This window comes from Pelobates fuscus, chromosome 8 (assembly GCF_036172605.1).
Source record: "Pelobates fuscus isolate aPelFus1 chromosome 8, aPelFus1.pri, whole genome shotgun sequence".
In the NCBI taxonomy this organism is placed as follows: domain Eukaryota; kingdom Metazoa; phylum Chordata; class Amphibia; order Anura; family Pelobatidae; genus Pelobates; species Pelobates fuscus.
Window position 1 is genome coordinate 141,723,968 of NC_086324.1, and position 14,359 is coordinate 141,738,326.

The window sequence follows — 14,359 nt, forward strand, 5'->3', positions numbered from 1 at the left end:
AAAGGCAAAAAAAAACAGTCTGAAGCGCTTCCAATTTTGCAAAAAACTAGGAAAAAAATCCTTCTTGACCCCAAAATAGCAGTCAGATATATCCTTGGATCTAGCAGCTATTACCCCACTAATTAGAAATTATATCCCTGTATGTTATGTTTTTGTATTTATGCAATTGCAGTTTAAACATCTGTATGGACTCTGATAAAACCACCTCTTCAGGCAGAGAATTCCATTTCCATGTTGCTCTTACTGTAAAAAACATTTTCTTTGCCTTAGATGAAATCTCATTTCTTCCAGCCTAAATGCGTGACCTTGTGTCCTATGTATAGCATTGTTTATGAATAGATTTCCAGATAATGGTTTGTACTGGCCCAGAATATATTTGTATAATGTTATCATGTCCCCTCTGAGGTGCGGTTTTTCCAAACTAAAGAGATTTAAATTTTTTAACCTTTCTTCGTAACTAAAATGCTCCATTCCTTTTATCAATTTTGTAGCTGGTCTCTGCACTTTTTCTAGTGCCATGATTTATTTCTTTAGAATAGGTGCCCAAAATTGCACAGCATATTCAAGGTGTGGTCTTACCAGCGATTTATGTACCTGGAAAAAAAAAATGTAAATACTAAAAAATAAAGTTAAAATCCTACAATCCTACTATGAATTTTGGCCCATATATATATATATAAAATGTATTTATTTATTTATTACTCATGTCTATTTTCAGGTTTATGATCTTCTCAAAAGAGAAACAATATTTTCGAAGTGACTGTTATCCCCGGCTACCATGAAAATCCTCTGTAAAGCCAGAGGGGTCCTTACCCAATTTACCCCGAGAATATATACCAGGTGTTTCAGCAAGCATCGGACGCTTTATATCCCACAGAATTTTTCAGAGTTTGAAGAAATTAAACTACATTACAAACCAGTTGTTCCAGAATATTTCAACTTTGCGAGCGACATTTTAGACAAGTGGTCTGCAATTGAAAAGGTATGTTTTTCAAGTTGTTGATTTAAGGTACCAACCAAGTGATGCGCTAATATCATTTTAAAACGTGCACATTTTTATACATTACTATTACAATGTCTGCATACATCTGTAAAAAATTTTTTTTATATATATTTGCATGACTAAAGAATACAGAATTTCCTTTGTGTTTTGTTTTCGAAGTTCTGCTGAGTATGGCTGACACCTAGAGGCATATTCACTAAATTATGATTTGTGATTGTTAAGAACGCTGGTATTTGGGATACCCATTCGTTCATTTTCTCCCGAACTGCTAGAGGGTGATTATAGCTCGCAGTTCAGGAGTTGATTCGAACTCTCTCCAGACGAAAGTACAGCATACGAGTAAATCCACCAAGTAATCAGACGCATACCCAAACATCAGCCTGAACCAGATGAAGGGTACAACAGGAATGAATCTATTCAGGCCAACTGGCCGGTTTATATGCAAGTCCCCACGCAAGGGGTTTACAGTGACATATTCCAGGGGCATTCCCAACTGGACCTGAGAGTTTGACATTGGTATGATTATATAAAATGTCACTGATCCATAAGGAGATAATGCTTGTCACAAAATTGCAAGTCACCGAAAATTTAAAGGACCACTATAGTCCCAGGAAAACATACTCGTTTTCCTTGCACTATAGTGCCCTGAGGGTGCCCCCACCCTTAGGGTCCCACTCCCGCCGGGCTGGATGGAGAGGAAGGGGTTAAACTTACCTCTTTTTCCAGCGCCGGGCGGGGAGCTCTCCTTCTGCTCTCCTCCTCCTCTCCTTACCTTTGGCTGAATGCGCATGCGCGGCAAGAGCCGCGCGCGCATTCAGCCAGTCTCATAGGATAGCATTTACAATGCTTTCCTATGGACGCTGGCGTCTTCTCCATGTGATTTTCAATGAGACAGCCACTAGAGGCTGGATTAACCCTAATATAAACATAGCAGTTTCTCTGAAACTGCTATGTTTATAGAAAAAAGGGTTAATCCTAGAGGGACCAGGCACCCAGACCATTTCATTAAGCTTAAGTGGTCTGGGTGCCTATAGTGGTCCTTTAAATGATAAAACATACAATAAAAAATCTATAAAGTAGACGATGTAAGTGTAAATAGTCACCTTGATGGGTAGCTGCCGTGTATATTGGATAAAAACGTGTTTGCAAAGTGCACATCGGTAAAGCTGGATTCAGTTTTTGTTTTTGGAACCTATAAATTATTAATGTTGTGATTATAGTGCATTTTATGTATGTATGTATTTATTTGGAATAGTGAGTTACCATTAAATAGTATACTCTGTTAGCGCTAATGCTCATATCTGGTCAATATACTAGCCAAAAAAAAAAAGAAACAATTACTTGCTAAGACCTGTAAATAGTAAAAAATTAAAAACACTGAGATGGTTACTCCAACCAAAAACATTGTCCTTGTTGGCATGGTTCTTTCCCATAAAAATAGACAAAATAAGAACTCCAAGACCAAGTTCTCCCTGCAGCCTGATCCCCCTCCGGTGATGTCAGAGCTGGGCGGAGAGAGGACTTGGACAGCATGGAGGGGGGCTGTGCCACCATTGGTCAATCGTCCCCAGCATGCTACGAGGGCTGATGATGGACGCAGTCTATGCACAGAACTGAAATTAGCAGCCTGGAACGCTCATTCCTAGCTGGCTGATGAGGCTACAAAAGGTCGATTTACACCAGAATGCTACCATTCCTTAAGGTATTAAATAAGCTTACAGTTGATACAAAATGTCACCTTAATATTTTTTAATTAAAATGGTACATTAATTATATTTGATTGCAGGATTTTCATAAAATCACCCTAGACAATAGAAAGGTGTGCTCACACATGGTTACTCATTAAAGTAAACTAATAGCCTAAATTTTGTGATTAGATTTTTATTTTACTATAGTTCGATGTTTATTGAAAAACGCCTTATCATTTTATTTTTTTTATTATTTTCATCCATTCTGTATCTCAATGGACAGGCAAGCATGGCATTATGTCAACTTCTGTTAGTGTACAGACATTTTATTTAGCTATGTGTGAATTGTTTCCATGTATTGTGTTTCCTGGCAGGTGACACATTTTTGGTGTGTATATACAGATAAGGAGGTATAATTTAATACAAGGCCCCATGAACTCTGCAAAGGTGAAATGTTTTACTGCTTGCTATAGTATAGTAATTGTCACAATCATTTAACAACAAACAGTAATCGCTAAAATGGCTGTTGCTGTCGTTCGCGATTCCCAGAGGTTTTCATGTTACAATTTCTAACGGCTGGTAATTAGCGTCTGCCAAAAGATTTGTTCCCCACAGAGAATAAGAGGAGATGCTAAACAGGGATATTTACTAACGTGAGATTTTTGGGGAATTTAGAGTTAATTTCCAATTTAAGGACAATGTAGCTAAATTGAAAAACTTCTCAGAGTCAATTATACTTCCTGATATTTCTCACCTTAGTAAATAACTCTCTAAGTCATACCTGTTTTACGTGCTGAATGATTATACATGCCTAAACTAGGTGTAAAGAGAAAAAGACTAGTTAGCGTAGCACTTTATAGCTTTTTATAAAGATAAAATGTTTATGAAATACTCCTTCTAACATTCCGAGAAAATCAATATATCATAAGATAATGTTCTTTGTATTATGAAAAATGAAAAAGTTGACAAAAATTTACAAAAGGAAGAGCTTTCAAGAAAAAGGCATCTCCAGTCGAATCACACAATATGTTTTTAAGGAAGATCCCATGGTCTCAGTCCATGCCCCAACATTGGCTTCCTGAGATGTGGGATTTCGGTGAGATGGGGTTAAATGGAGCATCGCTAGCTCTGCCAGAAAGCGGGTCTGCCAAATTACTGCCATCACAGCTGTCTGCCAATCATACAGGCCAGCCCACCGAGAGCAGACTTTTGAAGAACAACTATGTCAGTGCTCTTGGTAGGGTCCTGGTGGCTTGAATGTGTCACGCCGTATAACTGAGTATGTTTAATTTAGTAATCATTGGAATCTAGTACTAAAGGTGAAACTACAAATATATGCACATCCTTCAAATGTGGTGTTTTATTGCTCTCTCAGATATAATGACCATCTGTGGTCTTTCTCCAGGATGGTGGGCGTTCATCCAACCCAGCTCTTTGGTGGATAGATGGTAAAGGAAGTGAAATCAAGTGGAGCTTTGAAGAGCTAGGCTTCCACTCAAGGAAAGTGGCTAACCTGTTATCGGATGGTTGCAACTTGAATCCAGGGGATCGAGTAATCGTTATTTTACCTCGATTACCAGAGTGGTGGCTTTTCAATGTCGCATGTTTAAGAGCAGGTTTGAAAATCAAATTTCTAGTATTTTTATATATCCCTTTAAAAAGTACAAGCAATGACAATGTATGTCTTATTCCAAGGTGCTAGTTTCCATGGTGTTATTCCACATTTTGTCACAGAACAAATATGTTGGCCTATGTGAATCCCTTTGCACCCGTTTAAGCTCCCGTTCACAATTGCTTTGGCACCCTTTTATGGTTACTGTTCCCAAGAGTGCGTTATTGTATTAATTTTTGTTCTTGGTTTCTGACTTTGACCTGCTCTTGGCTTCTCTGATCTCTGTACGGAGGACCTTGGTTCTGTTTTGTGCTTTCTGGAATCATGACCGTGGCTTGTCCAGACTTTGCTTTACTTTTTGTAGGTATTTCTTGCCTATCCTTTGGCTATCCTGCGTTAAACCTGGCCACTCCAAGGACCAGTAATACTCTCCATTCCGCCTTTACTCTATACTTTATCAGCTTTGCATACTAGGTCACATCTGGTCATGAAACACGGTCTTTGCAGGTTTGATTCTGATTCCGGGGACAACACAACTCACGGCCAAAGACATTCTGCATCGACTACAGACTTCAAAGGCCAAATGTATCATAACCAGTGATGAACTTGCACCACATGTAGACTCCATATCAACCCAATCTCCATTATTAAAAACCAAAATTATTATTGGAAAGAAAAGAGAAGGATGGGTGGACTATAAAAGCTTATTTCAGTAGGTGCATGACTTTATGACTTTCAGTTAATGTATTCTTCATATTAATTCTGAAATGGTATTAATGGAGCATCAATTTAAATATCACAAGGGCTGCCGATGACAAACACACCTGTGTGAAGACCAAGGGTACCGATGCAATGACTATCTACTATACAAGCGGAACAACAGGTTACCCAAAGATGACTGAACACAGTCACTGCAGCTTTGGTCTAGGCTTGGGTGTAAATGGCAAGTGAGTGAATTCTGGAAAGACATTTATTTTTTACTTTGATTTGGTTACTTTGATACATGCAATTAAAATACCTCTTCTTTAGCTGTGATGTTAAACATAAACTTAGGATTGACCTTTGATGTTTTGTTTTTGTCATAGCCCTCCAACCATGTTGAAAATGCACCCATGACTTATTTCAAAGACCAAATTCATACAACCATATCACCATAAGGAGTAGATACTAACAACCCCTTATTTGTATTCACTTTTTATATTGAATAAAAAAAAAAATAAAAAAAATAAAATATATATATACATATATATATATATGTATATATATATATAAAATGCTGTTTGATCACTAGTTATGCCAAGATTTCTATTAATTGACTACTTGATAATTCAATATTTGTTGTACATTATTACATTGACGAAAAAAAATATCAGTATTAAAGGAACACTATAGACACCTAAACAGGATTTAGGAATTGAGTTCCCATGAAGCGAGCATCCAGGCATGACTTTGTTGTTTAGTTATCATAAGAATATATATGAAATATTTATTTAAAATATTTGTAAAGGAATGCTTAACACATTGAAAAGACAGTGGTGGAAAGGGAGTTAAATGGATACTACTGGCATCAAAACAACTTTAGCTTAGTGAAACAGTTTTGGTGTTGATTATCTGCCATTTTAGCAGTTAAATCCACTTTATTTATATAGCCCTAATCACAGTTCCCTGCATGTGACTTGCACAGCCTTCATAAACACTTCCTTAACCCCTTAAGGACCAAACTTCTGGAATAAAAGGGAATCATGACATGTCACACATGTCATGTGTCCTTAAGGGGTTAAAAGGAACCTAGATATTCTAGGTTCATCTATTGCACAGTCTGTTTAATTTAGAATTTCCTATCTCCTGTTCTGTTAATAGTCTCCCAGAGCCTGCAGAAGTCTCATGTTTATGATTAAAGAGACACTTTAGTCACCAGAAGAACTGCAGCTTATTGTATTTGTTCTGGTGCCCTTCAGGCATTTTGCAGTAAACACTGTATTTTCAGAAAATGCAGTGTTTACATTATAGCCTATGGATACCCCCACTGGACACTCAGATAGCTACGAGAGGTGCTTCCTGGGTCAGTGCTGCACAGTGAGCAGCACTGCCATTTAGTGTCTCCACCCTCTGCATGGAGACACTGAACTTTCCTCATAGAGATGCATTGATTCAATTTGTTTCTATGAGGAGATGCTGATTGGCCAAGGTGATGTTGGCTTGTGCTGGCTCTGCCCCTGATCTGCCTCCTTGACAGTCTCAGCCAATCCAATGTCTTCCTATGGGAAAGCATTGTGATTGGCTCAGATCACCACTTCTGATGCAGGCAGATCAGGGGCAAAGCCAGCAGCAGCAGACTGAAATAAAGGTAAGATTTTACTCTTTTTTGGGGGAAGGTGGATCTGGGGGGCTAGATGGTGTTTTTAACTATATAGGGTCAGGAATATATTTTTATGTTTCTGACCCTATAGTGTTCCTTTAAAGTTTAATTTACAGAGCGGTATATAGAAATGTCTAAAGTAAGTTAACATCTGGTTGAAAAATGAAACCATTTTTTTCATGGATATTGTGTGAGTCAAGCCAGGGAATGTATGGCTAGAACTGAATAAGCAGAAATTAAAGTGATTTAACTCAGCAGAGAATAGAGCAGTGGGACTGCAGGGGTATAATCTACACACCAAAACTGCTTTATTATCTAAAGTTATTTTGATACCTACGGATCCCTTTAATAAAAATAATCAGGATTTGTACTGAGCTGGCAACTGAAGGTCAAAATAGACAGAATTTAAAAATAACTATATTTTGCAACTGCTTGTCAGCTCATCACAGCACATTGTACAAATAAATAACCCACCTCGCTCACTGAACCAATGCTTCTCAAATACCTGTTTCAATACCCTTCCGATGGTAGAGGTTAAGACTGGTAATCTCGAGAAAATCACATAAACACAGAATTAAATATATGATGGGAAAATCTGAAAAAAAATCAACATGATAGAGCACTACATGTAAGAATATTATGAACCATGATTTATATGCTTTCCTCTGCCATACTTTTCAATTCTATATGTCTACATACATTGTTGAGAAAGTTTATATTGTTCAAGTCAATTCGTTATTCAATAACTTTGTTTGGTTTGCTGGCGTTTTCTTGGGCGGAATTTGTTTTTCTTTCTTCTTTGGTAACAGTTTAACTCTTTTAAAATCATGCACTATAAAAAAAAAAAAATAAAGATGCTAATATAACTTATACAATGCAGATATTGGCTGGACCTGATCCCTTCAGATATATTTTGGAATACATCAGACACTGGGTGGGCAAAGTCTGCCTGGAGCAGTGTTTTCGCAACCTGGTTTCAAGGCTCATGTGTATTTGTTCACAGCATGCCCCGTTTTGATCCAGGGACTGTGTTAGAAGTAAGTCACATTTCATTTGTGTTAGACATGTATTGTTTTTGTTTAACAGTTTGCATCAGTAAATGGTGACTGACTACATGCCAAGGGTCAGTTGTGACACGTATGTGGAAGGCTACGGTATTGTTGACCAGGTTAGATTGATCCATCATAGTAATTGTGCAACACAGGACTAACAAATATACAGGCAACAGAGACATGTAAATAAACATAAACATTGTATCAAGTGAAATGATAGAAACATAGAATGTGGCGGCAGATAAGAACCAGTCGGCCCATCTAGTCTGCCCAATTTTCTAAATACTTTCATTAGTCCCTGGCCTTATCTTATAGCTAGGATAGCCTTATGCCTATCCCAGGCATGCTTAAACTATGTTAACCTTTACCACTTTAGCTGGTAGGCTATTCCATGCATCCACTATCCTCTCAGTAAAGTAACGATCAATGGAATGTATTTGCATTATTGAGACTGTAAAAAGAGCTTTGTTTGTTTTTTTGCTTGCACCATTTGTTTTCTAACTTACAGTTGTAGTTTCCTTCCTTCCTTAATGCAAAGTAGATCTGAAATGTTATGCTCGTTTGAGCATGGCCTTCTTCACCTCTTGTCTCTTGTTATATTCCCTATGTAAATTACTTGTTGTCAAATATCCCCATTTTACAAGTGTGAAGCGCTACAGAATATGTTGCCAACTATATAAATGAAAATAATAATAAAAATGTACATATATCAGTTTAAACCAATATTGTGACATGGAAATTCGTTTTCTCTCTAGAAGATAGCTAAGATATTTACCTAGAGAATACCATAAATAAATCTATGACGTTTTGAATATTACCCTCTGATATCAGAAATCACCCGTATATGAAATCTTTCACGGGGAACCAAACATATTTATTTTAAAGGTTCTAGCAAAAAAATTTTACAAAAAAATTGCAACAGTGTAACTGTAATAAAGATAATTAGGCATATAGCAGCTTTTCGGCTTTTTCTAGTTACAAAATGCATTTTAATGCATTTCTACAATAGTGTTAAAAATATGAATTTATTAATTTTTCAGACTTCTTTTGCTAACTGTCTGAAACTATACTTTTGTTATTTGATTCACCCTTTTTTTTGCCCAGATAAAATGACCTAGTTTGTGCTGGGCAGATTAAATATGATAATTGAATACAAATTCTATTATACTTATCTATCACAGGAGGCTGCTGGCAGGGGTCAGTACTTAACATTTTTATTTTTTTGAGCAGAGAGATGGGTAGATCACCTCCTCCCCCCTCCCCCCCTCTTTCTCCCTGAAGTTTTAACCCCTTAAGGACGCATGACATGTGTGACATGTCATGATTCCCTTTTATTCCAGAAGTTTGGTCCTTAAGGGGTTAATGTAAAATAATGTGTCCCCATGCTGAGTTAGATAGAATAAGAGCAGGTGATATATATTTTCAGTAAGTGAACAGATAGGCTGTTTGATTAGCAGCCAAGGGAAGTATGGCTAGGAGATTTGAGGGGCATTATTTATGCATCTGCAGTTTCATCTGATCTATGTCTTATCAAGAAGGATATTACAAGCATTTCTTATATTTCTTAAAAGTGCAGTTATGTTATCTTCCAGTTAGCAGATTGTTTGAATCCTACTGTCTAATAATTCTGTATAATTCTTACATGCCACATTCTCAGCATGTCATCTGTATGTCTTATATTTAGTACCAGCACATCTATTCCTGTCATGTTTATGATATGTTCATACTGCTGCTAGTTCCAATGTATGTACCTGACCAACAAAAATAAAAAAATAAAAAATATGCTGATGATCGCATGTAATATCAGCAATCTAATCCAAGCATGAGATGTTAATATGTACACTGATTAGCTCACAGGACCACTCTGTGCAGGGAAGAGAAAATGTTTGTTGCATCTGAAGATGCTAACCATCATTCACTATTCAATTATTATTACAAAACTAAGCTGAATAGATTTAAAAGCCAACAATATAACTAAAAATCATAGCACATTTGCTGTATGCCGGTACCAAATTATTGTTTTCTAAATTGCTAATTTACAAGTGGGTAATGGAAGAATGAACGTGTTTCATTGCTTATTTCATTTGTTTAATTTTCTTATCTATTTTATATTTTACCATTTTTTTTCATGCAGACTCTCTCCAAATATCCAATTACAGCATTTTGCTCAGCACCAACAGCATACCGAATGCTTGTATTGCAGGATCTTTCGGGGTAAGAAAAATCCCAAATTATGCTCCTGACACAATTTTAAACCTACATATAGCACGGTTACATAGTGAAAATTATCAGACGCATTATGAATTAGAGGGTTACTCCAATCATCATAGTCACTACATCATAACTTGCCCCCTTACCTGGACCCACTCGAGCTTCTTGGCAATCTGGTGATCTGGTGATGGTCGTCTGGTTTCTGCAGAGCAGCAGAAGCTGTGACCGTCAATATTCATTGGCCGTGAGAGCCAGCTGACTGCTCTCAGCCAATGACTGAGATTCTGTGCAATGACATTTGTACATAATTAACATTAGCCACTGTGAAACCTAGTTCTGGGCTGACTGATGACACCCCAGTGATGCTGTGGGAGGTGGAGTTACACCTCCGACAGCAGAGGGATTAAACTCAATACCTTTAGTGTTTTATAGCAAAACGCTGCACATACAGACTTTGGGCACCATGACCACTACACGTCACTGAAGTAGTCATGGTAGTTGCATTAACCCTTTAAGTGAATGGCAAAATATGTACATCAGATCAATATATAGCTGAATAAATATAGATGTTATTAATTCCCACTTTTGCAGTTACCCTCCATTGTAAATACAGTGCCATATAAATATCGTCAGGGCTATTAATTAAACTGTGAATTGTGAGGTAATAACTAGATCGTTTAAAATTATAACCCAAAATAAACAAAATTAAAAATAAATCTACAATTTAGCTATATTCCTCTACTATTCTTCCTCATAGAGATGCATTGATCCAGTTCATTGACACATTCATTGGGGCTGAATATCCACTCACAGTGCCATTGATCAAGAAGAAATTTTGAGTCCTGCAATAGGATGAATAGGGTGACCAGATGCACCATATTTTCAGGGACACATATAAGTTTGTCATCTTTATGAAAATGCATGAAAAGGGTTACCTTGTTATGTGATGTAATTCCAGTAAAATACAAGTTTAGCAGGCTAAGATTGCCACAAGGCATATGTATGTATATGTGTTTGTAGTATCAGTTAGTTAATTACACGTAGCTAAGATACTGTCATCACTGTACTGACCAGGTGCAGGAATGTAAGAACTGGAATTACGCGTCCCTCTCCTTTGTATCAGATGAGCCACGTGGTTAGACCGGATGGATGAGTTTAGACTCTATTTATTAAATAGGTTAAGGGTATGTGTGGGTGTAGTTAATTGTGGGAGGAGCTACAGTGCTATATAAGGAATGTACTCTATGTATTCAGTACTCAGACTTTGCTGTATTTTGGTGACGCTAGTCCCTCTGAGTCCCGATCGGTGATCCAATAAAGAATCTCTTCCTTCCTGAAGAAACCTGTGTCCATCTCTCTGTGCTTGGCTTCCGTCAGTTTCTCCGGTATCATTTGGTGCATTGGCCGGGAAGCTCATCGTTCAACGGTAGCTGAGAGGCAGAGGCGTGAGACGGTCTATCTTTGCCCACGTTCTCTACGGCTGCACCCCTGAACTTCTGCGTGGACCTCCCTTCGTCTCGGCGCCACTGGTCTGTTGTCCAGGAGATCATCGGCCTCTACGTGAGAAGTGCTGGGGTGTCCCCGTCGATGAGTGTGAACTCAGGTTCAGGAACGAGGAGGTAAGACAACTGCTGTTTTAGACGGCAGGACCCGCTAGGGGTATACCGATTGTGCGGTAGGCCCAAAGGGGTTTTTGAATCTGTATCTGCCCCCTCTGTCGGAGGGAAGGAGCGAAGGCGCACCGCTCGATCGAACGCTCTTTAGTCAGACCGTTTGATTTGGTTAGTCAGGCGGGGTCCTGGTGTAAATAGCCCTAGCCGGACACCGGTGTCTTGTCTAGACTAGCGTTCTAGGGTGTATATTACGTTCGCTAGGTCGGAGGGACCGGGAGACTAAGCGGCGCCTGTGTAAATTCGGTTCGCTAGTTCTCATCCTATCTGGGCTAAGTGGGAAGGCGTGTAAATTTGGAACCCACTAGACTTTTGATAGTGCGACTAAGAGGCGCCTGTGTAAATTCGGTTCTCTAGCTCGCTATATATGTGGTGATTGGGCAGTGTGGCTAACCAAAACGGGTGTATATAGTTTTAGGTAGTCCATTCAAGGTACTGGCCAATAGTTTAGTTGGGAATTGTAAATGTGTTAACGATTGTTTTAGTAAAGTGTATATCTTGTTAGATAGCGCGAGCTCAGCCGTCTAGCGAGAGTGTTAATAGTGTGTTGCTGTATTATAGTGCACGGTACCATAACCCTGTATATTTACTGACATTATATAATAAGTACTAATCATTGTCGTCCATTGCATGTTTAACACCATAACCACTAATAATTGTATTGTGACCTTAACTTGTGCTTTGACCTATGCTAACCGTACTGTAACCGCTATTTGTAAAAGACGATGTTACTGGGGTGTGTTATAGACGGGTAATTCGTATATAGAGAATTATAGCGTGGGTGACTGTGTAGTTACGCCAAAGGGCATAATATTGATTATATAGTGACTGGTGTAGCAGCTGTGTGTGTACGGGAATTCCCTGAGTGTTTATTGTTATTGTGTACGTTTCACTTGGTAACCGTACCACGTGGTGCTGTTGCCAGAGGAAACGGGTGTGACTGTTGAATAGTACGCGTGTATAGTAATCGTTGTCGACGACGTTCCACTGTTAAGTATGGGTGCGTCGCAGTCAACGATTCCGGATCCCTTAGGATGTATGGTTAAGAATTTTAAAAAGGGATTCAAAGTTTGTGATTTTGGGGTTAAGATGTCCCCTGTACGTTTGGTCACTTTGTGCACTAGGGAGTGGCCTACTTTGGTTGCGGCATGGCCGCCACGTGGCAGTTTGGATCCAACTCTGGTACAGCGCTTACACGTGGCTGTATCAGGTAGGCCTGAACTTTACGGCCAGTTTCCTTATATTGATTGTTGGAGACAGGCCGTAAATGACTCGCCAAAATGGCTCCGGACATGCCACGAGGAACAGTGTCGCCTCATGGTAGCTAGGACTTGTTCGTCCACTAGGGCTGGTGTTAGGCCCATTTTGGACACGCCCCCTGAGTCCGAGATCCCTTTGCCGCCCCCTTACTTTCCGGTAAGAGGAAGTGACGCAAATACAGGAAGTCCTGTAACCCTTCCCTCATTACCCTCATCCACTTCCGCTTCCTCCTCCAGTACAGGATCCACCCCCCCTCATACTAAATCTCCCCTTCCGGAACCAGAATCCACCCCCATTAGAAACGAATATCCTGATTTGGCGCCACTTCAGACTTCCGGTCAAGCTTCATCTAGCTCGGCCCGAAGTGTTCTATTCACTACCTTTTCCCAAAACCAACCTCCCACATCCCCATACCCTATATCTCCCCGACCGGAACCCATGACTGACGCCTCTCTACGTAGCCCCATCCAAACCCGACAGTTGACTGGTGCCCAACAATTAAAGCACTATCAGATGCCTCTTCGCTTAAATCCCGGGTCAGCTTATATCGATGCCGCAGGTCAAATGGCACACGCTGACCCTGTCTTCGTATATGTCCCTTTCACCACTACCGACCTTTTAAACTGGAAGACCCATAATTCCTCGTATACTGAGAAACCACAAGCCATGACTGATCTGTTCACCTCAATAGTACAGACACATAATCCGACATGGGCTGATTGCCAGCAGTTACTAATGACTTTATTTAACAATGAGGAAAGGACAAGAATAAATCAAGCAGCCATTAAAGCATTAGAGGATAGAGCCCGTGCTTTGAACCAAGCCAATCCAGCAGCATGGGCCGCGACACACTATCCCAACACCGATCCCGATTGGAACGTAAATGGTGCTGATATGGTTCAACTCAGAGCCTATAGAGACGCTATAATTGCTGGCATGAAAGCCGGAGGAAAGAAAGCCATTAACATGTCGAAGACGGTTGAGGTGATCCAGAAAAGCGATGAAGCGCCCAGTGTCTTTTATGACCGATTATTGGAGGCATACCGCTTGTATACCCCCTTTAATCCGGAAGACGCAGACAATTCCCGAATGGTTAACTCCGCCTTTGTCAGCCAAGCATACGGAGATATTAAGCGCAAGCTACAAAAGTTAGAAGGGTTTGCAGGTATGTCAATCACCCAACTAATGGAGGTAGCTAATAAGGTGTATATGAATAGGGAAACAGAAAGCAAGAAAGAGGAGGAGCGCAAGATGCGTAAAAAGGCTGATATGCTAGCGGTAGCGATCGCAGGCGTAGATAAACGGGGCCCAGATAGAGGCAATAATAGATGGAGTAGGGAGCCTTTGAGTAGGGATCAGTGTGCGTATTGCAAGGAAGAAGGGCATTGGAGGAACGAATGTCCGCAAAGAGAGCAGTACGAGAGAGACCAACCCAGGGCAGGCTACGGAAACTTTAGAGGCAGAGCGAGAGGTAGAGGAGGTCCCGGAGGGAGTAATGGTTATA

The 14,359-nt window shown here is 39.6% G+C and overlaps 1 protein-coding gene across 1 annotated transcript in view; it reads left to right on the forward strand.

Annotated features, from left to right (window-relative positions):
- Positions 1-14,359, forward strand: part of ACSM3 (acyl-CoA synthetase medium chain family member 3) — a 42,205-nt gene that overhangs the window by 2,629 nt on the left and 25,217 nt on the right. Inside the window, exons 2-7 of the mRNA XM_063430371.1 lie at positions 719-982; positions 4,097-4,307; positions 4,811-5,015; positions 5,107-5,250; positions 7,543-7,699; positions 9,849-9,928. Coding sequence (XP_063286441.1) covers positions 779-982; positions 4,097-4,307; positions 4,811-5,015; positions 5,107-5,250; positions 7,543-7,699; positions 9,849-9,928 — 1,001 coding nt within the window. The 5' untranslated portion in view covers positions 719-778. The remainder of the gene's footprint in view (positions 1-718; positions 983-4,096; positions 4,308-4,810; positions 5,016-5,106; positions 5,251-7,542; positions 7,700-9,848; positions 9,929-14,359) is intronic.